Below are 27,983 nucleotides of genomic sequence, written 5' to 3' on the forward strand. Positions count from 1 at the left end.
GCGCTGTCTGGACAGGATATGCGAGACTACCGTACATTCAATCTGGTTCTCCAGCTTTAAACCGCCTCCTTCTGTCTGTGTGGCCAACGGGTGAGAAACACCTACTTTATACATGTGTTTGGCTCCGAGTATCGGTACTTTTCTGCACTAGGCGGAAGAAGAGTAAAAACTGTTACGGTTAGCATAGCTAACATCAACTTTGGTTGATAACGTTAGCATTTCTGGATTTGCTTAGATCAACAACACAGTCCTGTAAATACTGCTCGCCTCCAATGAGAAGCAGGAGGAAGCAACCGTAGACTGACGGGTGAAGCAGCAAACAAGTTGGCCTTTGGATACCCGAAAAGTGAGGTAAGATTAAGTTAGCTATAGTAAGTTAGTGATTTGTTTTTTGAGTCTGTCTTGACCGCACGCTGCAACACACCAACCTGTAGACGCTGTCAGGGAGTTTTCAGTGCCACATTAACTTATCATTACGACTTTGCCTAATATTTACATGACCTGACTCACATGCAAACACTCATATTGTTTTTTTTTTATTGTGCTTTCGCTCTATTAAGTTTTTTTTTTGTGTGTGTGCATTGCTGTCTCTAGATGAACTGTCAGGGTGAGGCTGAGCACACAGCTCCATTGAGGGTGCTGGTGACAGGAGGATCCGGCTTGGTAGGCCGGGCCATACAGCATGTGGTCAAAGAGGGGGGCGCCAAGGAGGGGGAAGAATGGATATTCCTCTCCTCCAAAGATGCCAACCTCATGTGAGAGAACTCTTCCTCTAGCTACTACCATTATGCAAACACACACGTTTTGATGCTAATTGTGGCCTCTGTCCAGGAACATGGAGGAGACGAGAGCTGCGTTTGAGAAACATCGGCCAACCCACGTCATTCACCTGGCTGCTATGGTTGGGGGGCTTTTCAAGAACATGAAATACAACCTGGACTTTTGGGTATGAGGAAGTCGCGCTTCTGCTATCACTGCTGATAAGCTAGCGCAGGTGTTTGTTCGACATGGGTTGAAAGTGGAATTTGTCGTGTTATAAACTGCTATTCATGTACTTGATTTCAGATATTGTTTTTTGTTAAAACTGATGTGTCTGTCCCCTCCAGAGAAACAATATCTACATCAACGATAACGTGCTGCAGGCCGCACATGAAGTTGGCGTGGTCAAGGTTGTTTCCTGTCTGTCCACCTGCATCTTCCCCGATAAGACCACATACCCTATTGATGAGACCATGGTAAAAGACCCGTAGGTGTTCTCTTCGCTGGCGTCTGTAAATTTGTAAATGAAAAATAACTTGACTTTGTTTTCTTTGCACAAGATCCACAACGGTCCACCTCACGAATCGAACTTTGGCTATGCCTATGCAAAGAGAATGATTGATGTTCATAACAGGTGGGAACTGATGGGTTTGTGCTGTAACGTGTTTAGTAAATGCTGCATGAATAAGACTTGTCTGTAAAACTCTGTGTGTGTGTGTGTGGGTGGGTGTGTGTGTTTCACAGGGCGTATTTCCAGCAGGATGGGCGTTGCTATACAGCTGTGATTCCCACTAATGTCTTTGGTCCCCATGACAACTTCAGCATTGAAGATGGCCATGTGCTGCCAGGCCTCATCCACAAAGCGTACATCGCTCAAAGTAAGTCACATTCTCTCATATAATCAAATATTTCCCGATTGATAAAACACCTGAAAAACAACAACACCAAATACCTTGGTAGGGGCAACTGTGGCTGAGTGGCAGAGCATCGGCAGTCCAATCTCAGGCTCCCTTTAGTCCATGTCGACGTGTCCTTGGGCAAGACACTTGACCCCAAATTTCTCCCGCAGGCCATTCCGACGGTGTATGAATGATTAGAAGTTTAATTTAAGAAATTATCCAACCGAAAAAGCCAGCCCAGTGTTGCTTTTCCAATGAAAGTAGCTCGCAGCAAAAGTCTCTAAATGTAGTGAGAATGTTGCTAAGTCTGCAACACTGACAGCCACTCCCTCAAAATGATCATAATGAACGTTTACAAGCAACGTAGCTGTTGTTAGTTCTCACAGCTGTTCAGCTAGTAGCTTGTGGAAGACTCCTATGGTGCACGGGGACGGTGCAATCAGGTACAGTCGGGTAGCGCGTCCAATCATTTTAATCAGGGAAAAATAAAATGATTGGACAGGTTTATTATTGTCTTGCAACAGCCACATGTTTTAGATTTTCTGTTTTATTCAGAGCATTTGATTTATTGATTGCTGTCTGAATGTAAAAATAATTTGAATAAAGCAAATGTTTCAAAAATACATTACCTTTCATACACTGAATTATTTAGTTTTAGAAAGCTTATTAAGTTGCGTTGTTACCAGTTAGTTGAAAATCAATATTTAATATAAGATTAGTAACGGCACCGATGCCAATCCTGCACATTGGATGAGCAGGGTCCATATAAATGGTGCACTTGTTTTTGTGCATGATTAGAGGAGGGGAAGCCCCTGGTGGTCTGGGGCTCCGGCACTCCCAGAAGACAGTTCATCTACTCTTTGGACCTGGCTCGTCTCTTCCTCTGGGTCTTGAGAGAGTATCCAGAGGTCGATCCAATCATTCTCTCTGGTGAGTCCTCATACACGCCATGTCCACAGTGAAAGCTGAATTAAGTTCATAGTGCTGATGTCCATGTCGTGTCCACTGGTTCCAGTTGGAGAGGAGGATGAAGTGTCCATAAAGGAAGCAGCAGAAGCAGTTGTGCAAGCACTGGACTTTAAAGGAGGAGTGGTGGTATCCTTTTGATCATGCTAACTGATTTTTAGAGGTGTTTAACTTGGACCAGGTGGTTTACCATATATAGTCCACGTTCCAGACTTGCGGCGGTTCCAAGTTTTATTCAGAAGGTTATTTGAATAACTCAGTGGATCAGACTCCTGGCAAACAGAAAAGGTTCCATGTTTTTGGTGTGATGATCCCCGGTGTGAAAGAATGTGCTGGTGGTTTTTGATTGTTGTTGCACATCGAGTACAAAGTGCGAAGACTTACTATTTTTCTTTTTGCAGCGTTAAAATATCATGCATTTTGTAGTTAAGACTTGTGTATAATTGTTACTATAGTCCTTTATAATCAAAGCGGCTGTTTGAAACATTTCTATATCAGTTCCATGTACTTAACCTTTGACCTCTAGTTTGATACCAGTAAAGCAGACGGCCAGTTCAAAAAGACAGCCAGCAATGCAAAGTTGCACCGCTACCAGCCGGACTTCACCTTCACACCCTTCAAACAAGGTGAGACTGACTGTAAAGCACTTGGACATTACAGGAAGTATGTCTTGATTACATCTGCTGTCTTCACTGATTCTTTCTTTACAGCTTTAAAGGAAACCTGCAATTGGTTTGTTGCCAACTATGAATCAGCCCGGAAGTGAAAGCTATTGCAAACAAGTTGGTCTAAAGTCCGTGGACCGCTCTGCTGGAATAGAAGCGGTGGTTCATCTGCAAAGATAGTTACTGAATTAAGTCAGTTTGTGTCACTCAATGATTGATGCGATATCTCACTGAAACACCATCTTGTTTCTCTTTTGGGTATTATGAAGCACTGTGTAGGTCTTTCAATATTGTGTTCATTTGAATTGTTAACTAATTTAATTTTGTAATCCAGGTACTAGCAAAATTCTATATTTGCCACAATTGTTTATTATCAATCCTTTTCTGCAATTCAATCACTGAAGTACCATAGGAGTTTACATGATCCAGCTTTGATTTACTATTTTTACTCCGTATATTGCCACTGATCAAAATAAATGTTTCATACCAGCGTCTTGCCTGAATCTTTGAGGGCTGCGATATAATTTTTTAGGTTTTCATATTTTACAGGAAGACAAAATGTAAAACAGTGAATTCAGCTTTTGAGACTTTTGCTGTTTGAATAGACTTACAGACGGATTCATAAGCAAAGAAATAATTTATTAACTTAAAAATGAACAGCAGGCACAACTTACAATGACATCACAATAACAGTTGATTATAGTTTCTGCAGAGAAGACCCTCAACGTACACGTAGAGACTGTTTAAAAAAACATGGCAATAAAAATCGATTTAAAACTTCTGTAGTCTTAAAAAGTGTCACGCTCATTTGACAACATAGGACATGTGGACTCCTTCGTGGACTCTGCAGTACTCCTGTCCCAGCACGGCTCTCTTCTTACAGGCCTTCCCTGTTTTTGTGACCCCATTGCACAGCTGACGGCCAGATATAGAGCTGCGGCAGGGAAAATAGAGAAAGGAAAGTCGTGATCACTTAATAACAATGGTTAATTTAAAAAAGCTGCATCAAAAACATTTTTAATAACATGACGAAAGCTTTTAGGTGTGATCAGAACGTAACCTGTGGCTGAGCAGTGACGGGGTCGGACTCGCACTTCGTGAGTTTGTGAAATCACGAGAGCTGTTCACTGCATCAAAAATACCTCCAAGGTTTCTTGGGGGAGTATCAGCAACCAGAGCCTATAAAATAAAATCAAAGAGTGTGAGGGCTCCTTTTAAATAATTCATGAGGTACTGTAAATAGATCTTTGGTGTGACAATTGCTTACTGCTGAAAGAAATGGCAGCGGTCCAAGCCTGGGTGTGGAGTGGTTGGGTGTGCCAATAATCGGCATAACCCTGGACTCTGGCATTGGCTTCCTGTGAGGAGTCACTGCAGACATGCCAAAGTTACCTGTTCACAAAGACATGAGTGACTGAATCAACTGGGGTGTCACCTTTCAGCAATACTTTTCACAGAATACTTCACCCCCAAAATTAACATTTGCATATCAGTTACTCACCCCGCGTTACCTTGAATTTTGAGAGGAAAACTGTTTTTCTCACATTACTCATTATTTGTAAAATATTTCACTTTTAGGTACAGTACACATGTCAAACCTGATATGAAGCTGTCTTGATTCAAAAGGTCATCTTGCTCCATGAAGCAATAATTCTTATCTCTGAAAAAAAAGGAGAGAATACTTCAAATAAAACCAAGTACAAAAGACAAATAGCAGTACAGCACTTATCATTAAAAAAAACTAATTTAATTTGTGCAGTAATGCGGGACAATAGTAAGAATAAAACAATGGCAAGGTGTCGGAGCCACAATTGGTTGATAATGAATGTTTTTTAAAGCAAAAATGCCATAAACAAGTATTTTCTGCTTTTCATCAGTGTAAATTAAATATCTTTTGGACCATTCGGCTGACAAAAGACATTTTGAAGAAGTCACCGTGGGTTCTGGACACCAAACAAAGCATTTGACAAAATAGGTTTAATTCATGAGCTCTTTTGCAGCATAGACTGTTTATAATGAACTCTGCAGACTCACTTCTGCGGTGTAGAGGACAGTGGATACGAGACTGGCTGCTTCAGGGGCTCAACAATGTCATATTGGGCCAATGGCAGCGGGGAGGCGGGCTTTCCTCTGATCTGGAGGCATGCCCACAACTGACTCACAAACCAGTGACCTGCACATATGGAACAAACAAAACAACATTGGGACAGATACGTAACGAAGTTGAAGACTTTGTATTTGCCTTGTAAGCATCTTTAAGTTTGTACCCAGAGAGAGAATGAGCAGCAGCAGGCTGAGGCCGGTAAGATCCAGCGCCGGCTGCTGGTTGACCTCGGCCACTGCATTGAGAGGCACGGTGAGCAGCAGCACGGCTCGAGAGAAACTTGGACAATGCAGGAACGTCAGCAGGACTGCACACAGGACAAAGTAGCCTGTGTGTGAGACACACGTCCACATGGCTGCCAGGCTCAAACCTGAAATCACAACAAGCACAAGGGACATTTAATAAGAAATAAAATCGTCACCAAATTTAAGTAGTTTTAGGACATCTCAAACAAACGTGGTCACTGCACTGTGGGTGTGACGTCTCACCTGCCCAGCCAAGGTAGCCCTGGATCATGCGGAGCCGCTCCTCAATGCGGCTCTGCATGTTATCCAGGAAGTGCAGCGTGGCTCCGAGGGTGCTGTTCATGCGCTCCAGTTTGTTCATCAGGTCAGTGTAGTACTGAGAGGTCTGGTCCTGGTACTGCAGAAACTCAGACAGACTGTGGTCTGATCAGCCACAGGCACAGGGGAAAGAAATGCATATTCAAGACGACACTTATTTCAACAGCAAGTTTTAATTGTGTGACGAATTTAGATTTGATTACCAATTTTTTGGTGGATGTCCTGAGCTTGGTGTCTGACATCTGCGAGGTCTTTAACAATGGCCTTGTGGCTGTCCTGCACCTCCGAGCCTTGGATCTGCAGGTGTTCACTCACATTCTCTAAGAGCGGCGAGGAAGGTAGGCAGAAGGGAATAAATATCCATTTAATACTACAGGATGTGACATTAGAAGATATTCTGTTTGAAGGGGGAGAATAAACCTTTCAAAAACCCATTCTGAACATGAAACTGTCATAGAGTCTCCTTGTAAATAAATGAGGATGTTTAGCAGCTTGAGACATCAAATCAATCTCTTATTTCTGATTGTAGAACATGTAAACAAGAGGACGAAGTATTTAGTGACCACGTAGACATTTTCTTAGACACATTAGCTGTTCGAGGCTAATGTGATGCTAATACAACATTGTATGGAGTGCAAAATAACTGGTAATTGATGCATTTCATTAGTTTTACTCAGGCACGTGTGGGCTCTATATGTTTCGTAGATTACTAAGTTGTACTGTAGGGACCTAATGTTGCTCTTTAACTGGTAATACTTAGTTTCTTCCTGGCATGGGAGACACAATAATGAATATGACAGCAAATAACAACAGCTCCAGTTTTCTATTGTTATTGTACGAGCAGTTCAATCATTCATTACGTTTGAAAATAATTACATTTGTATCCATCAAATCAATAATAATTTTAAAAAGGTGTGCTCTTCATGTGCTTTCAAATAGTAAGAGTGCAACCACAGCAATGTAAAGCACATATGCAGGTGCACATTTTGGTATGTCGACACTTCATACAGTCAGAACTGTGCTTGTCAAAAGTAACTGTGCTGAATATACCTAATGCTAAAGATTTCTCAGTGTGAAATACATGCGAGCGCTCACCCACTCTCTTTGTGATGCCCTGAATGAGCTGGGCCACCAGTTCCTGTCCAGAGGCGATCAGGGCTTTTTCCTGGCCCAGGCGCTCCAGGTTGTCCCTCAGTGAATTCTCCATTTGCCCCTGGCCCTCGAACAGTTTCCCCTGTTGGGCCTGCAGAGCACTGTGGCCGTCCAACAGCTTGTCCAAGGAGGCGGCAGTCAGTTCCTTCAGCTCCAGCTGGCCCTCCTGTTAGAAAACAGGATTTGTTTTTTTTTAAGCATAATCAAACTGGCATCCTATGCACATAAAGATGACAAAGCAAAACTAATAATAAATGGAAATCTACCTTCAGTTCCGTCATTGCATCCAGTTGGCTAGTGGCCGTGGAGATGAGAGCGTTCACAGTTTGCTCCGCTCTGCGCCGGAAGAGCTGCTGCCGCGTGGCGTAACAAACGGAGCGCGCCCTGTTGCTCACTATGTGGTAAGCATTCCATGTGTCCGAGTCCATGTCTGCTGTACACTCTCTTATGGTCTGAAACATCACAATGAGATAGCGCCACAAAGACCCACGGCACATTGTTTTGATTTTAAAATACAAGAATTAACTTTATTTCTTACCATTTGCTCCGTACATGGGTAGGTCCGGCGCCCCTCAGTCGCGGCCTGGCAGTTAAACAGTACGACCCCAAGCTTCGACAGCTGCTCCTCCGGGAGGCTTTCACAGCTCGCCTTCAGCTGGGCAACCACCTACAACGAGCGCAGCGCTTTATTACAATGTCAAGGTAAAAAAAAAAAAAAACAGTGGAGGTGTACTAAAGTGACAGAGCTGTGAGCACTGCCACCATTGGATGAAGACGTCCAAACACCTTTACAGCAGTGTTTCTCAAATTTTCTGGACTGCAATTTCATTTTTTAGTCCCAAAACATCTTGTGAGGGCTCTCAGGTTGTCAGGGTGATTGGGAGTTTTTAGCTAAAATTGTGATGAGAATTTTCCACTATTTTTGGACTTTTTGATCAAGGAATTCATTGTTAGATTCACCACTGAATAAAAACAACAGGTTAGTTGCATAAGTGACTAAGTGGGTTCTCAGCGAAAGACTGAGAACTGTAAATTCCTCGTTTACCCTGTAATGACAGCTGTCTAATGGGCTGAGCGCCATCAGCTTTGACTCAGCCAAAAACCTCTCATCTGCAGTGGGCATCTCAAACCAGGCATCCTTTGCAAGAAGTGTTTGGACTTCTGCTGCTGGTGTAGGAGGCAGTGCTGCTGGTGTAGGAGGCGGTGCTGCTGGTGCCTCCATTCCTCTCAGCCACTCAAACAACCCGTTGACTGCAGGACAGGCCAGCGTGCAGATCAGCAGGAAGTACAGGCGGTGGATCAGGAGATGGCCCATGTCTGGAGCATAACACAATAAGAACCCATCATCAATTCATCCCTTAAATATTTTAATAGCAAGAGATTTACAACATTAAAACCGAACAAAAGAAAAATCATTCACGTGTAGTCCTGGATTCATTTATAGCTTGGTTCAGATGTCTTTTATAATGTCCAATTTCCCCCCATTTTCTTAAAGGTGAGCTTGTAGTCTCAAGATATCCATCAGTTTTTTCATTACGGAAATGTATTCAATAATTAGTGCATCTGTTCATGGGCTACGGGAGCTATTTCACCTAATTCCTCATATTAGCTTTTTAACTATTCATATTTAGTTAACAAAATATTGCATGCTTCTTATTACTCTCTCTTGAGAGAAATTAGAGATGAAGTGCCTGCCAAACAACTCAGTGGAACTTTTTAGGATTTGTTGAATTTTGTTCTTGAATTTGTTCTACTTAACTCTTTAGGCTATGTACGATGGATTTCTCAATAAGGTTATTTACTAACTTTTCAGAAAAGTCTCTACAACATATAAAACACCCGACATGAAGTAGGGTGTTTCCTACTGATAAAGGCAGGGCAAGGCAAGGCAGGCCGGTGCAGAGGACTCGGAGCTGGAGTGATGTGATCCACTATCTTGTCTCTGTAAAAAGTCCGTCAGAACGCTGCAGCTCGAGTCCTCACTAAGACCAGGAGGGTGGATCACATCACTCCAGGTCTGAGGTCTTTGCACTGGCTTCCTTTCTAACAAAGAATTGACTTTAAAATCCTGCTGTTGGTTTACAAAGCACTGAATGGTTTAGGGCCAAAATACATCTCTGATCTGTTGCTACCTTATGAACCATCCCGACCCCTCAGGTCGTCTGGGACCGGTCTACTTTCTGTTCCCAGAGTCAGAACTAAACATGGAGAAGCAGCGTTCACTTTTTCTGCTCCACATATCTGGAACAAAGTCCCAGAAAGCTGCAGGTCTGCTGAGACCCTCAGCTCATTGAAATCAAGATTGAAGAAGTTTGTTTGCTGCTGCCTTTAATTGAACCACATTCAATTCATATATTAATCAATTTCCTGCATTTCACTACTGTATTTTATTTCTTACAGTGTTTTTTTAATAACTGTTTTTATTGTTTCAATGAATGTTCTTAAATCTCCTTTTATTTTGCCTTGTGTTTTGATGCTGTTAAGTGAAGCACTTTAAATTACCTTGTTGTTGAAATGTGCTATACAAATAAACTTGCTTTGCATCGTGCAAGTGCCTGATTTACTTGTATCACTATCTGACATCTAATTAAGATAACTTTATTAAATTCAGACTTAACTTCTGGGAGAGGTTGTAATGTCTTTAAAATGTCCATATTTTAAGAAGATCGCCAGATGGCGACAACAACAGGGCCAATATGTTTGAAAGATTATTTGACAATGTATATGCAGCATTGCTATTATATACGTTAAATGGATGCACGGGGTATTTTGAGTCCATGCACAGTGAGTATAACTGCATGCATGCTGACAATAATCAAGACTTTCATTCAGAAGTCTGAATGAAGACCACACCGAGGCTTTGCCCGGGCATGTCTGCCCTGCTGCACTGGCGCTCCAATACCACCTGCTATGTGGAACACTACAACATAATTTACGCATGAAGAAAATACAAAGTTACATTACTAATGATGAATAGACAATTTTAAATCAACATTTCCGTCTGTTTTAACCACCTCGGGGAGCCCATCACGATGCCTTCTTCTGATAAGGTAACCCATTAAAAACACGAGTAAAATAATTATAAATAAACTACCTTGCTTTTCTATGCACGCTGGATTAAATGCGCATTTTAAACATTGCTAAATCATGTACCTGTTCTGAAATTGTGCAGGTCCTTGTGGCTGCTGTCTCCCTCTCACAGCTGTTCAAAATGACATCTGATTGTTTTGTGGTCCAATACTTCACCGCCCCATGAATGTATAAGGACAGGGACACAGCCAATGGGATTAGTCGCATTGTTTTGGGGTGGGCGGACATGGGGTGTGTTAGATTTACACCACGGTTGAAACGGAGTGTTCGTGTGCGGATTAATGTGTGTGTTGTTTGGTTGAAAACGTACAAAGCACCGCCCACCTGGTGCAGCAGCACAGGCGTATAAAACCAACCCACCGATAGTTCACTTTATACAACTGGTTGGTTTGCTGGATGCGCCGGGTGTTTACAACCTGAGAGACAGTTACATTAAACTACAATTAGATTTTTGCTAAACGTTGGACGTCAGCCATTCTGAAAAAAACATCAGGTGAATAAATACCCTACCGACAATGTTAGCCGGTGTTATTCACAACACCGCCTGACATCGTGTGTATGTCACTCCGTGATATTTTATAGTTGTCCAGTCAACAAGTAACACGTGCATTGTATTTCTCATCTAATCTGTGCTGGATTATTTTGTTGCTAGCAAAATGCAGCATCAGGGCTGGTTTTCTGCTGTCGTGGTTTTTTTAAACACAGGACTTTAACATGTTATCGACTCGCCTTTTACGCTAAATACTGCTAACATTGATGCTAGCAGCAGCACCGCTCTGCCCCTGTCACGACATGCTAGCACCTCATTAGCATCCCCGCTGTGTGGATATTTTACTACTGTTGGGCTAACGTTTGATAGCCGTCGAGCTAGCCGGGGCTACGTTGCCACAACAATGGACGACTCTGGCATCAAGAAGCAGAACTGGGACGTGAAGGAGACTGAGTTATTCCTGGAGATCCTCAAGGAGCTGGACATGAAGAAATGCTTGGATGGGAGGAAAGTGAGGAATAACAAGCTGTTCAAGGTGGCACACCGGAGAATGACCGCGGCCGGTTACCACAGATCCGTGGACCAATTGAAGTTTCGCTGGAAACTTCTCAAAAGTGCGTATTACAAGTGTAAAAGAGAGCCCGACTCTCCGGCACCGACCAAAATACAGGGCTGGTGGCGTTATGAAAAGACGATGATAGCCATCATGGAGTCCAGACACCCCTTGGTCGGAGCCGGAGTTAACTCTGACAGGAACGATGAAGTGACGGAGGACTCGGACGGAGACGCGTCGATGCTGCACTGGCCGCAGCCCTGCCCGGACAATTCCACCCGGAACCTGGGTTTAATTGTAGGGGTGATGCCGTGGATGCGACGTCGTTTTGTCATTAGATCATAACCGTGATTTCATTTCTTCCATGTGTTGTCTAGAGATGCATGCATTCATTACCCAACCGTGAACATGTCTCTGGGTTGTTCTGATACACAGGCATGTACTCGGTACGCCTATTTAAAACTAACGCAGTCAAATAGAAGAGTCCTGCATGAAATCCTACATGGAGGACTGTTATACCGTGTTAGACAGGTGTGGATTCAACTTCATGGTCTTTATGTGTCTGAGGGGATGTTGATTGTATTTTGCTACAGTGAGAGATGTTACTAATAGTCTGTCTACTCTATTTATATCAATAGGAGTAGAATAAATTATCTATAACACAGTTTTTGATCCATTATTTAAACAGGTGATTATTTAAACAGGTGATCTAATGAAAACAAATGCAAATAGTTTAGATATATAATTTACATTGGTTCTACATTAAAGTAAACCTTCACAGGTGCCACTCAAAATGCTTGAATATATAGATTAGAGAAGATAGAATTAAATTCCTACAACCTCCAAAATGATGGTTTTCTTAGAAGTGGAAAATGGTGAGAGATGCCCATCACAAGTTCTCAGAGTGGCCTCAACAAACAGTCAAACACCCCCAAAGATATGCAATTCACAGTCATAAAAAAACTGAGGAAAATAGCAACTCTTCACATTTGACGAGTGAGCACACATGCTTGGGATGTCGCCGTAACGAAATGATCCGACTGTCAAAATAGTTCATGATACATATTTTCTGTCGGTTAACATGAGCCGTTCTCTGCATACTGTAGCTGTGTTTTAAATAATGTGAGTACTTCCGGCTTTTAGCAGCAACATGCTTTCTGAAATCATCAGGTTACAAGAGCGAGAGACAAATCTGATTTACCGGTACAAGTAAACTTGCCGCCTTCTCTGCTGCAGTAACCGGCTTTCTCATCCCTGTAAGATCTGATCTGGATTAAAGATGCAGTTGCATGACAAAAAGACCCAGGACATGTTATGTAGCTGTTGGGGGGGGAAATCTAATGACTGACCAAATGTCAACCAAGATTTTATGTTTCCTGATTTCTCCTCTGGCCTTATGATGGGACACAAGAGTCACAAAAGGTTATATGGCACACTGTTACTGTTAACAAGCTAGACTGTGCACACTGTTAACAGTTTGTCTCAGTAGTCTGTCAAATTATCCCTTAAACATGTCAATATATTTAATAAACATATAACTGATTTTAAAGAAAATATACCCGTTTAAGGCATTGCTTTTAGTTAAGAAGATATTTTTATCATAGATGATGGATTTACTTTATCGCTGCACATTTGTTCTTCACTACAAATTCATCTGCTGATGTCTCATTGTTTTGTCAATAACCTATCGGACAAATGTCATAACTTCCATCTTGCCGTGGTAATGTCTTCAAAATGCTTGTTTGATTTGACAAACAGTCCAAAACCCAAAGATGGCTGTCGACGAATTGACTAATATTTGCAGATTCAATTTTCTTATTGTATAGTGTGTGTGTGTGTGTGTGTGTGTGTGATACCATTCTCACTGTCATGATGTTCTAGGTCATCCTGTGATTTGCATACCCATAGTTTTTTGGTAATAGTGAAATGATGATGCTGTTAATGTTTCCACTCAAATCTGATCTCTCCTTTTCTTCAGATCAAAATGGACCCTGAGGTGGACTCACAGCCGAACATTGGTTTCATTGGTGCAGGGAACATGGCCTTCGGCATCGCAAAGGGCATCTTGTCTGGTGAGTCGATGGAGAGAGAGGAAGTCGTTGAAACGGAGCAGAGAGGTTCTAAATAAAGCAGATAACGGTCTCTTGTGTGTTCCCATTGTAGGAGATGTTCCTCCTGTAAACCTCAAAGTGAGCGCACCATCCTCCAGGAACCTGGGCCGCTTTCAGGTACTTTTTCCCTGCTTTACTTCTGTCAGTGTCGGTAGGATGGGTTGGTTTGCAGGACGGTGAGCAGTCGTAGTTAGGATCATGGTGACTGTTTGTAAGATCAGGTTACTCGTTAATGGATGTTCGACCTGCAAACCAATTTATTGTTCTGCTGATCTTCTTCTGTTCTGCTGCTCAGTCCTGCGGGTGTCAAGTTTTTATTTATATATTTATTTTTAATGTGCATATAATACAGTAATTCCAGGGTACAAATGAATACCTCCTGTGCAGGAATTAGCAATTCATGTTCTCAAATTAGAAACGTGTGTGCACAAGTTAAAAGAACGTAATATTCTGTCATCAAATAGATTTACATTTACAGGGTGTCAAGTTTAAGCAACATTACGCTTAGGTGGCAAAACAAAAGTGTGTCCAGATAGGTCTGTCTTAAAACATACCTTTTATTAAGTTGATACAAATTAGGAGTGAATCGAACAATTATGCTTATCATTGATTTATCTGCTTGTTTATTTTGTGAAAGATTACTGTTATAATTTATGTCATGACATGGTGATGTTTACAAATGGCCAAAAACCAAAGATGTTCAGTTCACTATCATCACAACCCATCTCAATTCCCAAGAGTACAATGTGACATTTTACATTAGCTTGTCCATAATCAAAATATATATATAAGATTGATAATGAAAACAGAGAGAAGCAGCAAGTCTTAACTGTGGCGACGCGAGAACCAGATAATGTTTTTGCTCGTAAAATGAAACTCTGTTATCGAAATAGCTTCCAATTGATTTTCTGTCAACTTAACGTTTATTTGACTAAACATGTAGGCTCTCACACAAATGCTATTTGGATGAACTAACTTTCGTGTTTTGCACTGCGTCACACAGCGGCATAGCTGCCACGCTCCAGTCATAGCTGACCAGTATCGCTGAAACAAGCATAACTGTATGTGAAAGAAAATAAAAATGTTAAGTGGTCAAGCACTGTAATGTATATTATGAATAAATATTTAATAGAAAGATTCAATTCAGTTTATTCTTCCTGACCCGTGGACATGGATTGACTTTGTGTACGTGTGTCTACATGCTGGTGGACATGTGGGTCAGTAACATCCCTTCCATTGGCTTTCAGGAGCTCGGGATTGCCGTCACTCACTCCAACATAGAGTTGGTCTGTGGGTCAGACGTGGTTTTTGTAGCAGTCAAACCTCACCTGGTTCCACCCGTTCTCAATGAGATTTCCCTCCACCTCACTCACCGACACATTATTGTGTCTGTAGCGGCAGGAGTAACACTGGCAACGTTGGAGGAGGTGAGAGCCCGCGTGTAATGGTTTTTCAAACAAAAATGGGGGTTTTCATGGTGGTCTCGAGATGAGTTATTTATATATATATTTCTTTTCTCTCTTTCAATTCCAAGCTCCTGCCGAAGAATTCAGCTGTCATCAGGCTTATGCCAAATCTCCCGTGTTTGGTTCAGGAAGGAGCTATCCTGTTTTCTCGGGGATCCCATGCAAGGCCAGAGGACGGAGCTCTGCTTCACTCTTTGGTGCACCGCTGTGGTTTGGTGGAGGAGGGACCCGAGGCCTGGATCGACATCCACACCGGACTCAGCGGGAGCGGAGTCGCTTTTGTGAGTGCCCCAGGATTGTATGGTTTGTTTAGAAGGAAGTATTTGTAATTGCTTGATGACTTTTATTTTTTTATTTTTTTAATAAGACTACCTCATAGCAAAGAAGTTAATGTTGATTGATGATTAGGTTCAAGCCTGTCATTTAATTAAGTTAAAATGAAAGAAAACAGTGAAACCTGTAATTCGTCTAACCTTTTCTTAAAACATGCTGTACTGTTTTAGATTTCTGTTTTCCTACCTTCATTCTTCAAACTGTTTTGAACTCATTTCACTACAACATGAAAGTCAACTTGTAGATAATACATAACCACAATGAATCTCAGGTCTGCTTTTATTGTCAATGTACATCAAAGGTCCGTTTCCGACACAATGCAACCACTGTACTCTGAGACCCATGACTTCCAATCACTTGTGCCGCGCCACCACAGCTTTTTGCTACATTGGATGCTGCACGCTGTGATGTGCGGTGAGCACAGCTCAAACCCTGTTGTGTCTTGAGCAGCTCTCTTCCACCAGGGAATTACACTTATGTAACGCTGTATTGTTGTCCAGGTGGAAACCGCTTAAACACGCTGTACAGTGCCAGAAATAAGCTTATATGATATTGAGTAAATGGTTTACTCTGCAGTAATGCACGTCATCAACACTTGCGTGTGTGTTTTATTTGATTGTGATGCGTGGGATCCCTCTATGCAGGTGTATCTGTTTGCTGAAGCGCTGGCAGAAGGAGCTGTTAAAATGGGAATGCCGAGTGCTCTGGCACACAGCATCGCATCCCAAACTGTTCTGGTCAGTTCTACCGTGCTTTTGTTTCACTCTAGCATCTTTAATATTTTTTTTAAGAATACTATGTTTCATGTGTGCCAGAGCACAGTATTTTGAATACACCAGGATTAAATCTAGTCTCTGTTCCATCTGTCTGCAGGGTGCTGGGAGATTGTTACGCGAGTCTGGGAAGCATCCAGCGCAGCTCCGCGCTGAGGTCTGCACCCCGGGTGGAACGACCATCTACGGGCTTCACACGCTGGAACAGGGCGGTGTGAGAGCAGCCACCATGAGCGCTGTGCAATCTGCCACCGAGAGAGCCAGGGAGCTCGGCCAAACGTCGGCAGCAGGATCCAGGAAATGACAGCTGCTGTTTGCCTTTTTCACAACTACTCAATGGACTTAATTCAAGCCTTAAAACACGCTGACTTTTTTGGTTCAAGGTCCCCATGAACACAGAGACCAAGCAGGACTGGTCACGTTTTCCTTCACTTTCCCCACTTTATTCTCCTTCTTTTCATGTCTTTGAGCAGAGGGATTTATTGTGAACAAAAAGGAAATGTTGGCTCAATCTTTGACACTGACAAGTAAATTATTTGAACATGACCTTGTGGGTTTCTTTTGAGAGAATTGGCTACTTTCACATGTGCATCAATAATCCAATATCTAATGCTGGTAAGGTGGGACCAGAACTAGATTTCTGCTGTGGATGATATGGTAATCACAATTAGATGAACTGTACCACATTTATTGACAGCCATGTTGTCCTGTGAGTTTGAATACAGATGCTGTCCCAGGCGTAGTTCACATCTAGTTGCTTGCTTTGTGTATAACACAGTGTTGAGATAAATAGGCATGATGCATGATTCCAACTGTGTTCAATGGGTTTCCATAAAGCGTCCTGTGAATCAGCTCCCATCGTGTGGTGCCTTAGTCTGAGTTAAGTTGAGGTCTTGCAATCGGAAAGCGGCGGACCTGTGCGATGAATGTATCTGGAACCCGTTTGATGGTGGATTAAGTCATTTTTCAAGCAAAAAGAACACGCGCTTGCGGTCTCGTGCTTCTCAATGGTTTTGCTTTTCTGCTATTCTCAGTTTTATATCATGAATTTGATATTTTGGGGTTTGGCATTGTTTGTTGTAGAAAAGCAATTTCCCCCTCTTATACACAGTCTGTGATTTCACTTTGGGCTTCAAGAAACTTTAACTGACCAAACAATTAAAATGATTTATCCAGAAAATGATTGGCATATTACCTGATGAGAATAACCCTGCATCTCACCACAAATACCGTTGCAGTTGTTGTGGAGCTTTTATTTATATATCATGATCATCATCGACCATCGTGAACTTCCGCAGATAGAAATCTGAAAACCACGTGACTTATAATGAAATCTCTAAAACTGCTGCTAAATCTGCTATAACTTCACTGGCTTTTACAGTATTCTATAGAGAACAGTCACACTCTACTTTCTGTTTCAAGAGAATAAATGATGGGCTGAAAGCAGTGTACTGTACTGCAATACTGTACTTAACTTAAGTACAATTTGAATGTACTTTTTTTTTCTCCGATTTTAAGGTTTGATGTAGCTTTAAACTTCTACCCTATGTTTTAGAAGCCAGTGTTGTACTTTTTGACCGCTACATTTATTTGACCACATTAGTTAGTAGTTACTTTGCTTATTCAGATTATCACTACAAAATGCAACTAATAAGTTATGATAAATTATTATTTATTAACATTTAAGTGATATACACAATAATGCATCACTATTTGTAATGATATAATATAAATTACTGAACACTTGTGTATTTTAACTTTAAAAAAAATAGTTAAAAGTACTTCTTCCACCGCTGACTTCAAGTCTTTCTTGCCACTGCACTACCAGGTTTAAGATTTGGTAAATGAGTACACACATGACAAGGCTGGTCATACTAGGACAAAGGTTGAAAATACACAAATTGGTCCTTTAAACTAAATTTAGATTTTATTTCTGTCTTAATTATGTAAAATGCTCCACTGTAGTAGCAGTAATAATAGTTAATATTATTCTGATCATTGAGTGTCAATGCATGGGCTGTAACATCCCATACAGGAAACATTAATGATTCATAACTCCCCCATGCTCTAAGATCACACAGTCATTGCTGCTCCTTGCTTCCTCCTCCTCCTCGTTCTCACTCACTGGCTGCAGAAACACGCGTTTTATCCGCCGGCCTGGTCCCACACCGACAAGACAAAAACACAGCCGTAAGTAACGTTAACGCTGGCTGACAGTCGGTGATTCAGTCTGGGGATTAATGTTGCGACTCATTTACGAGACATTTTGGGAAATTAATGAATATTCGGCGGTGTCCAGTCAGCAAGGGACTCTGCGTGTGTTAGCCGAAGGCTAGCAAGCGGCTAGCTGAACGGGACAGCTCGCGCGTGCTAACGCCGACCAGAACGGCTGGCACGCCAGCTGGACGCCTGCTTCAGTGGCCGCTGTCATAAACTGACATTTCACACGAACGTTTTAATGAATAAGGAGTGCGTTAGTGTCGCATTTTAAAGCGTTGCTTTGGTGTCCTCTTAAAGCTAGCCGCCTATTGACAGTGTTGCATCGTAGCTAGGACCTCGCACGAGATGAGAGGTGGCTAGCTGACGTTCCTGTTGAGGTTAGCAGGGCGCACCTCTGGGTGATGCTAGCTCTGTTCAGGCTTCTGACAGCTTCTCTAACTGTTAAGCATCTTGCAAGACAGGTTTTTCTTGATGAGTTAAATCTATAGTGAAAGTGTGTTGTTCTCAGGTGTACAGTCTTTTAAGCAGGACCTGTTTTCTAATTGAATCGAAGCTGTTTTGATCAGTTTTTGGGCCACCCTTCCTGGCCATCTGACCCTGCAATTGACCTCATTGTAAAGCAGGTAAACGCATGCATCAATTGTTTAAAACACTGGAGTAAAGTAAGTGCTATTTGAGAGCTTCAGCGGTTATTTGAGTTGACTTCCCCACAATGATTATAATATGTGGTTATGCACTGATGTGAACATTTAAAGGGTAAAGCTCAGGCTTGAAATATTTTACTGTAGTTATTATCATCGATGTCTTCATTCACCCTATGTCAACGTATTGTCTGTGTATTCAAAGCCTGATCTGTGTCCTGGAGCTGCATTGCAGTCAATAAACTATTTAAAACACGTCGCTGAGCGACACCGTTGCACCGGGGGACATGCTCCTTCATTTAGGTTAACACTCGTTTATTTTGAGTAATTCCCACATTCACCGTCCTGCTGCTAGATAGAGCACCAAATGCTGCTTTAAAAAGCTCCACCGTTCAAGGGACATATGCTAAAAACTATATTGATCAGCTATTATAGGAAGTTAAATATGAAGACGAGAGTGTATATTTGTTCTGCCTTTTATTAAAGATCTCAGTAGAATCAAATGTCAAAGTAGGAGAAAGCTGGCTTCAGGGAGGGTAAAGCTTTTGGGAGGCATCCAAATTGTTGCTTGAAGTTATTGCTTAATATTAGAGTCTTGGATTTACACGAGTGCGTATTTTCCATATTCATCGTCATCCAGGACTGAAGGGGCAGTAGCCCTTCAATATTGTTAAGAAGGCCGAGTTTCATGTTGAGGTATTTATTTAAAGAACTCTTTTAACACGTAGCTTCTTTCCCCTCATCTTGCATTCAGAATTTGACAAGTGAGTATTGCTGAAACCGTTGACCTGGTTTGAGTTTTGTTTCATCCATAGTTGAACCTTTTTTGTTTTTGAAGTTCCGTAGTTTTGCAAGGTGGTGATTGTTCAATTTCTGTTTCAATTGCTTGCGGTTAACTGGATGAAAAGAACGCGTTGAGCATTTGACGCTGAATACTAGTTTACGCTCAACACCTTTATCCAGGGAGGTGAGTTGAGAGCTTGGATAATATGTTCTATTAAACATTAAAGGAATACTATATATATATATATATATATATATATATATATATATATATATATATATATATATATATGGTGATTTGAAGGGTGACGTATTCCTTTAAGCAGGAAATGCCTTTACAAAATATTGCCAAAATCCATTCCAGTGGTGTGTTAGTGTTCATCAGTATTACACATGTTGAATCATTAAGGGAATGCATTTCCTGTTTTGTAACATTGTAAAAAAAAACTGCATTGGCTTGCACAATGTGTGATTTGAACCTCAGTACCTACGGAATGAATTAGTTGGTTTGCATGGACATGTTGTGTGTCTGTCACAGATCCATCAGTGGAGTGGGATTTATGTCATCTCTTTTAATTCAATGACTCGTTAATATTTTTTTCCCTTGAGACTTATGACGCACTTTTTTGCATGCTCCCATGTCACTGTGTCAAGATTTGTCAAGTGTCTCCAAATGAAGTGTTGGTTAGACATGAGACCTATGTTAGTTTAATGATGCTGCATTATCTGCATTACTACACAGGGACATCCATTGAATATGCATTTGGTAAATGCCCTTGTAGGATGAGAATAATAATGACGCATGGACGAGTGTTGCACTGCAGAAAGCTACCGTATCACTTAAAAAGCACAAAAGCTTAAAACAAAGATGATAAATTCAATTTCCCGTCTGGTGACATATAGCTTCATAGCTGTGCCTCCTTTTTTCATATGTATTGTAGTAGCAATTAATGTCACAAATGTACTTGAACGCGATCGCCCCAAGTCATGTCTTAATAAGCAATGTTGGGGTTTTACAGTGATTTGTTGACAAAAGTAAATTACTTCCGGAAATGATCGCGTGGCAGGAAAAACTACAACTCAGACAAGCGTTTTGTATTTTTGGCGACAGTTTGCCAACTTCACACCCACCTGGCATTTAGACTGAGTTTACACCATGCGAGAATAGCAGTCCCAGTTGGGGTAGAACCTATTTAGCATCTGCTGTGCATGACTTTGTGGATGATTCTGACTCTTGACAAATCACAAACGAGTAGCTTCCATTCACTAAATATTTTTATTTCATCTGCATGGGTTTCTTCCAGTTTCCTGCATGCTCCTTGCTTTTCTCTGGGATAGACTTGTAGACTCTATTTCGTACACCTCTATGAAGAAGAAAAAGGGTGATTGGCACTAATTCATCTGTAGCGCTGGAGTCTATCAAATCAATCCCGTCGTGTATTCCTGCGTCTCTCTAACTAATCCAAAAGTCTGTACTTTGTGATTCTCTTTATTTCCCCCGCAACGGATCAAAGATGATGTCTAAGAAGACCCCCCAGTGCTCTGCACTGGATCAGTCGGAGGTCGATCAGCCTCCCAGTCATTGTCAGGTGGACCGACCTGCAAACGCAGCGCCGGGGTGCAGGAACAAGGCTGAATGCGGTCAAAGGAATGGAGAGGCCGCACCTTCGTCCCCAGAGAGCAGCAGCTTGAACGGAGACGGAAAGCGCGGCGGGAAAAGCCGCCGCCGCAAGAAACGTTCATCCAATCCCGGGAGTTGCCCCGATGGGAAGGTTGACGTAAAGACCAAGACTGAAGAGAAGCCAGACAAAAGGACCAGCCATCCACCGCCCGAACCCCCTGCTGAGCTGATTGGCCTGCAGTCCGAGCGTGCTAATGTTTGGCTCGAGCGCAGCATCTACGAGCGAGCCGAGAGCCTCTACCAGTGCTGGTTGGCGAGCTCTTCCAACGGGACCACCAAGTCGAACCGGTCACCTTCCGCCCCGGGTAAAAACTCTCAATCTACCGTGGCTCCATCTTCCTCAGGACCGGCGTGCCACCACGTCGTCCAGGCCGCGTGGGTGAACAAGACGAGCGACGACCAGGCAGAACAACACCGTGTCGAAGAATACGTCCAGCCGCCGATTCCGAACTCTCTTGACCTCCCACCCCCGTCTGACTGCTCCATTGCATCCAGAACTCCCGATGAAGGGTATCAGTCTCTAGCCCCGACGCCCGCAACACCCGTCATCCAACAAGCATCCGTCACGCCGACCATTCGTCAGTCGATCAACGGGCTGCCCCGCATCCCAGTGGAGCTGCTGAGAGACGTGTGGCTGGAGAAGCCGCTGTACGACCGCGCCGAAGCCGCCTTCTACCAGAATCTGTACGGTAACAATTCCTCCAAGCGGTCCGGCTGCACCTCCGCTTCCAGAAGTACCGACCACCCTCAAAGCCTTGTAGAGGAGGAGGAGGGGGAGGAAGACGAGGAACTGGCGGTGGAGGAAAAATGGGCGGTACCACAGGGTAAAGCGGACGTCTTCCATGCTCTGCTTCCTATTCAGGAGGAAGAGGAGCCGTCCGAGGTCCCAGAGAAGGACGAAATGTCGGGGGCGGGAGTCTGCTACTTCGTTCACCCAGACAGCGAGCGGGTGTGGCTGGACAAGTGGCGGTACGATGCTGCAGAGAGCCGCTTCCATGGTTGCAATGAGAGTGAAGCTCTGGTGGGGAATAAGGGTCGGAGGCCAGAAGCAGCATCAGCTGCCTCCACCGCCCCACTGAGGGACAAGTATGACCAAAGCGGGAGAATGGAGTCGCTCCAGATGTTTCTTTCTTATCTCTCATTTTTGTTTTGTTTATGTCATCATGGTTTTTACCTTTTTCTTTTGTGAATGTGTGAATGTTTTTTCTTTCGGCTTCTTGTTATTTCATTCATCCTTTTATTCCTTTTTGTCCGTTTGAAATCGTTCTGTATGTTGTTTGTATGAACCATTGTTGCCTTTTGCCAACTTAACTTCATCCAAAGTTTCTTTTGTACAGTTGTGTTGGGGTGGTTTGTTTGTGGGACGTGCAGATAAAAGACCACTTACAATAAGCCATAATTTAATACTTTACAGCTATTAAATCATTGAGAGTTTAGAGCTCACATCAGGTGATTTTAATTCTAATAATAATAATAATTAGTATTACTTGCTCTCTCCTCTGTAGCACCATGAGTTCTGTGGACTTTCTGGCCCAGGAGAAGATCTGGTTTGACAAACCTCGCTATGACGAGGCAGAGCGGCGCTTCTACGAGCGGCCGGACGGCTCCTCACAGCCATCGCAGGTACCCACGCTGTCTGAGAGGTTCATTGTTAGTGTTTGTTCTTTATTTCTACATCTTCCACCAGGACCAACAATATTCTCAATCAATCTAGAATGAATTATTGTGTATTGATTTCAATATATCTGGTCAAACTATGACTCTGCCCTAATCTGCAGACATTTTTCAAAACTATTACTTTAGTTTGGCTTGTTTTTGTTATTGTTGTACACCAAATTACATTAGCTGACATGTCTCTATGCACAGAAAGAGTTGTTTAATTTGCCAGATCAGCAGTTGTATTTTAGATTTGTATTGAACAATAACTGGCAGTGTACCAGATGGTACCAGTGTATCAATACGGCAATTGAGTATTGAAACCGTGACAATATTCAATATCGATATTTCGATACATGTGACCACATTTAAATAATGGAGCTGAAGACTCATTTCACATTTAGTTTTTATAAAGTAAAATATGAATCAAAGTTGACTTCTATTCATTTTCTTTAAGGACATCGGGGCTAACACCATTCTGCAAGACATCGCCCGAGCCAGAGAGAACATCCAGAAGTCTCTAGCAGGAGTGAGTACATGTGCTGCATCGGCCTCTTATCTCACATTCTCCACTTTCACCCAGACATGGTGCATGTAGCCTGAGCAGTCATGGTCCCACTTGACCTATAAAGAACATTACTTTAACATCTCCAGGGTAACAGGACACATGTAAAGATACGGTTTCCTTCATTTCACGAACAGTGACGACGATTTGATTTGTGTTCCTGTATTTATTTCTCTCTCATGGCCACGAGCCAGACAAGCTGCACCTCACCTTTACATGGAGACTGTATCTATATATTTGTGCTGTAAAAGGATTTAATCTGCCACTACTCAATGTTCACTGAACATTACCATCGGCGCAACCTGCCTAGAAAACCTGCAGTTGCATTAACATTCTTCCGCTTGTGTCACTATTCGATGAAACATGGAAAAAGATCAACTTGAATAAAAAGGCACACTCTTTTTTTTTTTGATTGCTCAGCAATAGTGTGCTTTGCTGATAAACATAAGCAAGTGAGTTGAGATGTTGGTGTTATCCTTCGTAACCTCTCAGCTCTACAGTGTTTCCTTGGTTGCTTTCTGTTTTACACTCATCACAGCACTTCACCTAAGTAGCCATTGTACTTTATTACCCTCCCCCCCTCCCCAGCTGAAGACTACACTGTGTAACAGAGGGTCTGGTCAACCTTCCCTGAGCCAAATGTCCCAGCCTGTAAGTGCCGCCACGCCTCGTGTGTCCCTGGAAGCCCCTCTGTTGCAAATCGCTTTGACATCCAAGCTCCAGTTTGAGTTTGTGAGACCTTCAGTCGGCTTTTAGATGATAGTTTTGTGTGGTACATGTGGCTGCATATCACGTCTATGTCAGCCTCCATCGACAGCTCCTGTGTTTCTGCTGAGATGGACACCTTGTGTTTTTTTGCGTGTTCGCATATGCGGCCTGCTTAATAGTCCTGGGTGTGATGAAAGGACTACCATTTCAGTTTGACCATCAGATGTCGCTCTCACAGAGCTGTGCTGATTCCTTTCTTTCTTTTGTGTCTTTACTGTGCAGAGCATCAGCAGTGCAGCTGATCAAGGAGAGATCATCTGTCGCATCAAGAGCTTGGAGCTGGAGAACCACAGCTTATACAAAGGTTGGTCAGTTGACGTTATAGGATTTTATATATATATACTTATAAATGAATGTTTCAGCGCCGGGTCTTTCATCGGCTATCTTGTTTTTCATCTTGAATATGTTATGATTTAAATGAAAAATACATCATGTTTGTAGAGTGTTATGTACATTTAAAAAAAAACAGGAAGGCGTACAAAATATAAACATTTTTGTATATGTTTTTTATTAATACATAACGCTGTACAACTTCTCTCCTGGTGTATTTTTTTCATGTAAGACTCCATATTGACTGTTTGTGTGCCGTTTCTTTAGTGGTGGATGACTTGAGGGCGGCACTTTCCAAACTGGATTGTCGAGTGTCCGTTCTGGAGAAAGCTCCTGCAGTTGCAACGCCTGCTACCGCTCCGTCAGCGCCCTACACCAATGTGAGTTCATACATCTTGTGCTTTCAGTTTTAGTTCACCTCCAGGATATCTCTGAGGAGCATGTGATCATGCTCACTCTGTTCAGGGCACCACTGTCCAGCAGAAGACCAGCGCCCCGGTTAAAGACGAGGAAGAGGACGACGATATCGACTTGTTTGGTAGCGATGAAGATGATGAAGAGGCAGAGCAACTCAAAGAGCAGAGGTTGAAAGAGTACGCAGAGAAGAAGGCCAAGAAGCCTGGCATCATCGCCAAGTCTTCCATCTTATTGGACGTCAAACCTGTAAGTCCGCTCACTCAACGGATTTATTCAGAATTCAATGTCTCCGACAGGAGCTTAGAGTTATAGATAAAAACCACGATAATATAGGCATACCTTTCAGAATCTGCTTTATTGGCCAAGAATGTGGAAACATACAGGGAACCTGATTCTGTTTTAAATTGCTCTCAATGCACTTTCACACAATCCCAAGAACATAAGACAACACAGATTGGTAAAAAAAAAAACAGATGCATGTATAAATGCATGTACAATGTCTCTAGACACTATCATTTTTCTTGAGGTTTGATACCGACTCTGTGCCCCCTTTTTACCTTGTTTCATCACCTCCCCTGCCTTTCTTCAGTGGGATGATGAAACTGACATGGTGAAGCTGGAGGAGTGTGTCCGCTCGGTGGTGGCTGACGGCCTGTTGTGGGGCATGTCCAAACTGGTTCCTGTGGGTTACGGCATCAAGAAGCTCCAGATCGCATGTGTGGTGGAGGACGACAAGGTGGGAACGGATATGTTGGAGGAAGAAATCACCAAGTTTGAAGACTATGTAAGTACTCGACAATTACAGTTATTCAAATTATTAAGTCACTCTGTCCATAATAACTTGGCAACTGCACATTAGTGAATCTGCTTTTCAGGCACTGTCAGGACATTGCTGCCATCTTGTAATGAAAATGAGGCTGGGTCAAAAGCTGAACGATTGTAGTTCACTCAAGTTTTTCCCCTTTTGCTCCGTTTCAGATCCAGAGTGTTGACGTTGCAGCTTTCAACAAGATCTGATTCCACTGCATCTCTTTCTGTCTTTCGTCATGCCTCGCTTCTCTGCTGATAACGGTTAATAACATTAATAAAAACAAACTCTTGCACTGAAGCTATCGTCTCATTGTTTAGTTTCTTGTCCCGAGTTTTAAAAGATCAATTCCCACAAATGACACAAACTTGCCTCTAGTGGGCACATACAGTTTAATATGTAAAGTTTTTTGTCAAAGCGTGCTTCCACCTCAATACACTGAACACTAAAAAAAGAAATCAACATCTTACAAAACAAGGACCAAGTAACTCTCGAACAGGGGTCGGCAACCTTTACTATCCAAAGAGCCATTTTGTTCTATTGTCCACCAAATATAATTCGTCTGGAGCCGCAAAAGCTATTTGATATCACAGCTTATAAAGTTGTATATATAGTTATATTATATATACAAAAACTATAGTTTGTTGTATTTTTGAAATTATGGAACAAGAATAAAGACAATTGACATGGTATTGCTATTTTACCTGTTAGAAGAATATCAAACTCTTATGAAGAGGAGAGTTTGCTGCAGCAGTTGAGAAATCATCTCCAGCGTGACACTTTTCAGAAAATGCTGTGCGTTTGTTCTGGAAGTGACATTCAACATTACATTTCTTGCACATATCCAGTGGTGTATAAAGTACTCAAAAGCCATACTTGAGTAAAAGTAAAGATACCTTACTGGAAAACTACTCAAGTAAAAGTAAAAAGTCACCTATTAGAATACTACTTGAGTAAAAGTCTTAAAGTATCTGATATTTATTGTACTTAAGTACAAAAGTATTTAAGTATCAAATGTAATTTTCTGATATTAAATGTACATCATAACCTGTTCATTGAAAGCAAAAGCACAAGTAAATGCTGTTAATAAAAAAGCATAGGGTCAGAATTTTGAGAATTATGAAGTTTATTCTTTTAAGTGCTGTGGCACCATGACCAAGGACATGGAGCTGTGTTGAACATAATTGGGTTGGCTGTGATCCATCCAGGAGCAACAATGTTCAACATAATATATTGTACATAAGTATACTTTTGCATCTTCTATGAACTTATCATCATAATTCTCCGAAAAGCAATATGACACTATGAAGGAGTTGTAACAGTGCGTTTATAAGTCTGCTCATTAGACTAGAGCAGCCCCCCCCCCTTAATAAAAAAAAGCAACAGAGCCCATTTACAGCCGCATAAAAATCAGACCAATGATAGAACAGTTTGCTCGCTCGTGGCGTTAGTTTACAATATTTAGTCCGCTGTTAAATGTTGCAGTGTGAACACAAACCGAACAAAGGGGAAACTGCAACATTGTATCATATTAATCCCTGAATCAGAACAAAGCAAATGAACTGAAGGTGTGAAAACGCCCTGAAACACTGCAACAAAGTTTCAATAACTTTCAGTTACACAAGGCGTCACTTTTAAAGAGCAATCAGGATGGCGAGCACACATGCACAGACTCAGATTATCACATTTAACTTACAATTAATGACCGACTAATGTAGCCAGGATGTCTTCGGACACTTCATCATATTTCCTCTTTTTTTTCCCAGTCTGATGCTCACCCTCGTTTCCTCTTTTTTCACCTTGACTCTGCGATGTGCTCCCGATTTGTCGGTGCTATCCCTTCCTCCTTTTTGGTGTCATCCGACTCCCGTTTGACTCCCGTTTGACTCCCGTTTGACTCCCTTTCGACTCCCTTTCGACTCCCGTTCGTAGAGGCCAATGATGGTAGCAGTCGCCCAATTGCAGATTCAGCTTGAGCAAAACCTTTGTCTATTGTGTTCAATCAGGCCCATAGGAGTTTACAAGGCAGGCGTCGTTTCTCACAACACTGACCTGATGCATCAAGTGGATATTTTTTGCTGAACATAATATTATGCATTGGCCTCTACATCCTCTAGTCTAATGAGCATACTTATAAACGCACTGTTACAACTCCTTCATAGTGTCATATTGCTTTTCGGAGAATTATGA

At 42.2% G+C, this 27,983-nt stretch overlaps 4 protein-coding genes across 8 annotated transcripts; 3 read left to right on the plus strand and 1 right to left on the minus strand.

Moving 5' to 3' along the window:
- On the plus strand, nt 1–3,783 carry LOC306775955 (GDP-L-fucose synthase-like). Of its 3 annotated transcripts, none has more exons than XM_079266532.1 (11): nt 1–90; nt 236–351; nt 561–755; nt 832–946; nt 1,107–1,235; nt 1,320–1,393; nt 1,504–1,637; nt 2,457–2,588; nt 2,674–2,753; nt 3,151–3,250; nt 3,335–3,783. In XM_079266532.1, exons 3-11 carry the CDS (start codon nt 595–597, stop codon nt 3,388–3,390), a joined length of 981 nt encoding a protein of 326 aa, XP_079122658.1. In that variant the 5' UTR covers nt 1–90; nt 236–351; nt 561–594; the 3' UTR covers nt 3,391–3,783. The 3 variants fall into 3 exon arrangements, with proteins under 3 accessions (XP_079122658.1, XP_079122657.1, XP_079122659.1); XM_079266531.1 differs by having other exon boundaries at nt 595–755; XM_079266533.1 differs by having other exon boundaries at nt 236–346; nt 595–755.
- Nucleotides 3,784–3,900: 117 nt separating this feature from the next.
- On the minus strand, nt 3,901–10,354 carry bmb (brambleberry). The gene is made up of 13 exons (XM_079266530.1): nt 10,262–10,354; nt 8,154–8,425; nt 7,647–7,775; nt 7,375–7,560; nt 7,052–7,274; nt 6,160–6,276; nt 5,882–6,061; nt 5,557–5,763; nt 5,324–5,462; nt 4,888–4,949; nt 4,557–4,681; nt 4,350–4,468; nt 3,901–4,223 (listed from the first exon to the last, which is right to left on the minus strand). Exons 2-13 carry the CDS (start codon nt 8,421–8,423, stop codon nt 4,094–4,096), a joined length of 1,887 nt encoding a protein of 628 aa, XP_079122656.1. The 5' UTR covers nt 8,424–8,425; nt 10,262–10,354; the 3' UTR covers nt 3,901–4,093.
- Nucleotides 10,355–10,735: 381 nt separating this feature from the next.
- On the plus strand, nt 10,736–16,470 carry pycr3 (pyrroline-5-carboxylate reductase 3). Its single transcript, XM_079267302.1, has 7 exons — nt 10,736–11,538; nt 13,220–13,313; nt 13,405–13,469; nt 14,600–14,779; nt 14,887–15,099; nt 15,796–15,888; nt 16,025–16,470. The coding sequence occupies exons 1-7, from the start codon at nt 11,092–11,094 to the stop codon at nt 16,226–16,228; spliced, it is 1,296 nt and encodes a 431-aa protein (XP_079123428.1). The 5' UTR covers nt 10,736–11,091; the 3' UTR covers nt 16,229–16,470.
- Nucleotides 16,471–18,046: 1,576 nt separating this feature from the next.
- On the plus strand, nt 18,047–26,102 carry eef1db (eukaryotic translation elongation factor 1 delta b (guanine nucleotide exchange protein)). 3 transcript variants are annotated; one of them, XM_079266889.1, is made up of 9 exons: nt 18,047–18,114; nt 22,755–22,872; nt 23,363–23,434; nt 24,059–24,121; nt 24,461–24,542; nt 24,836–24,948; nt 25,034–25,231; nt 25,575–25,769; nt 25,964–26,102. In XM_079266889.1, the coding sequence occupies exons 2-9, from the start codon at nt 22,759–22,761 to the stop codon at nt 26,000–26,002; spliced, it is 876 nt and encodes a 291-aa protein (XP_079123015.1). In that variant the 5' UTR covers nt 18,047–18,114; nt 22,755–22,758; the 3' UTR covers nt 26,003–26,102. The 3 variants fall into 3 exon arrangements, with proteins under 3 accessions (XP_079123015.1, XP_079123016.1, XP_079123017.1); XM_079266890.1 differs by having other exon boundaries at nt 25,049–25,231; XM_079266891.1 differs by lacking the exon at nt 24,059–24,121.
- The last annotated feature ends 1,881 nt before the right edge of the window (nt 26,103–27,983 follow it).

This window comes from Melanostigma gelatinosum, assembly GCF_949748355.1.
Source record: "Melanostigma gelatinosum genome assembly, chromosome: 4".
Taxonomy (NCBI): domain Eukaryota; kingdom Metazoa; phylum Chordata; class Actinopteri; order Perciformes; family Zoarcidae; genus Melanostigma; species Melanostigma gelatinosum.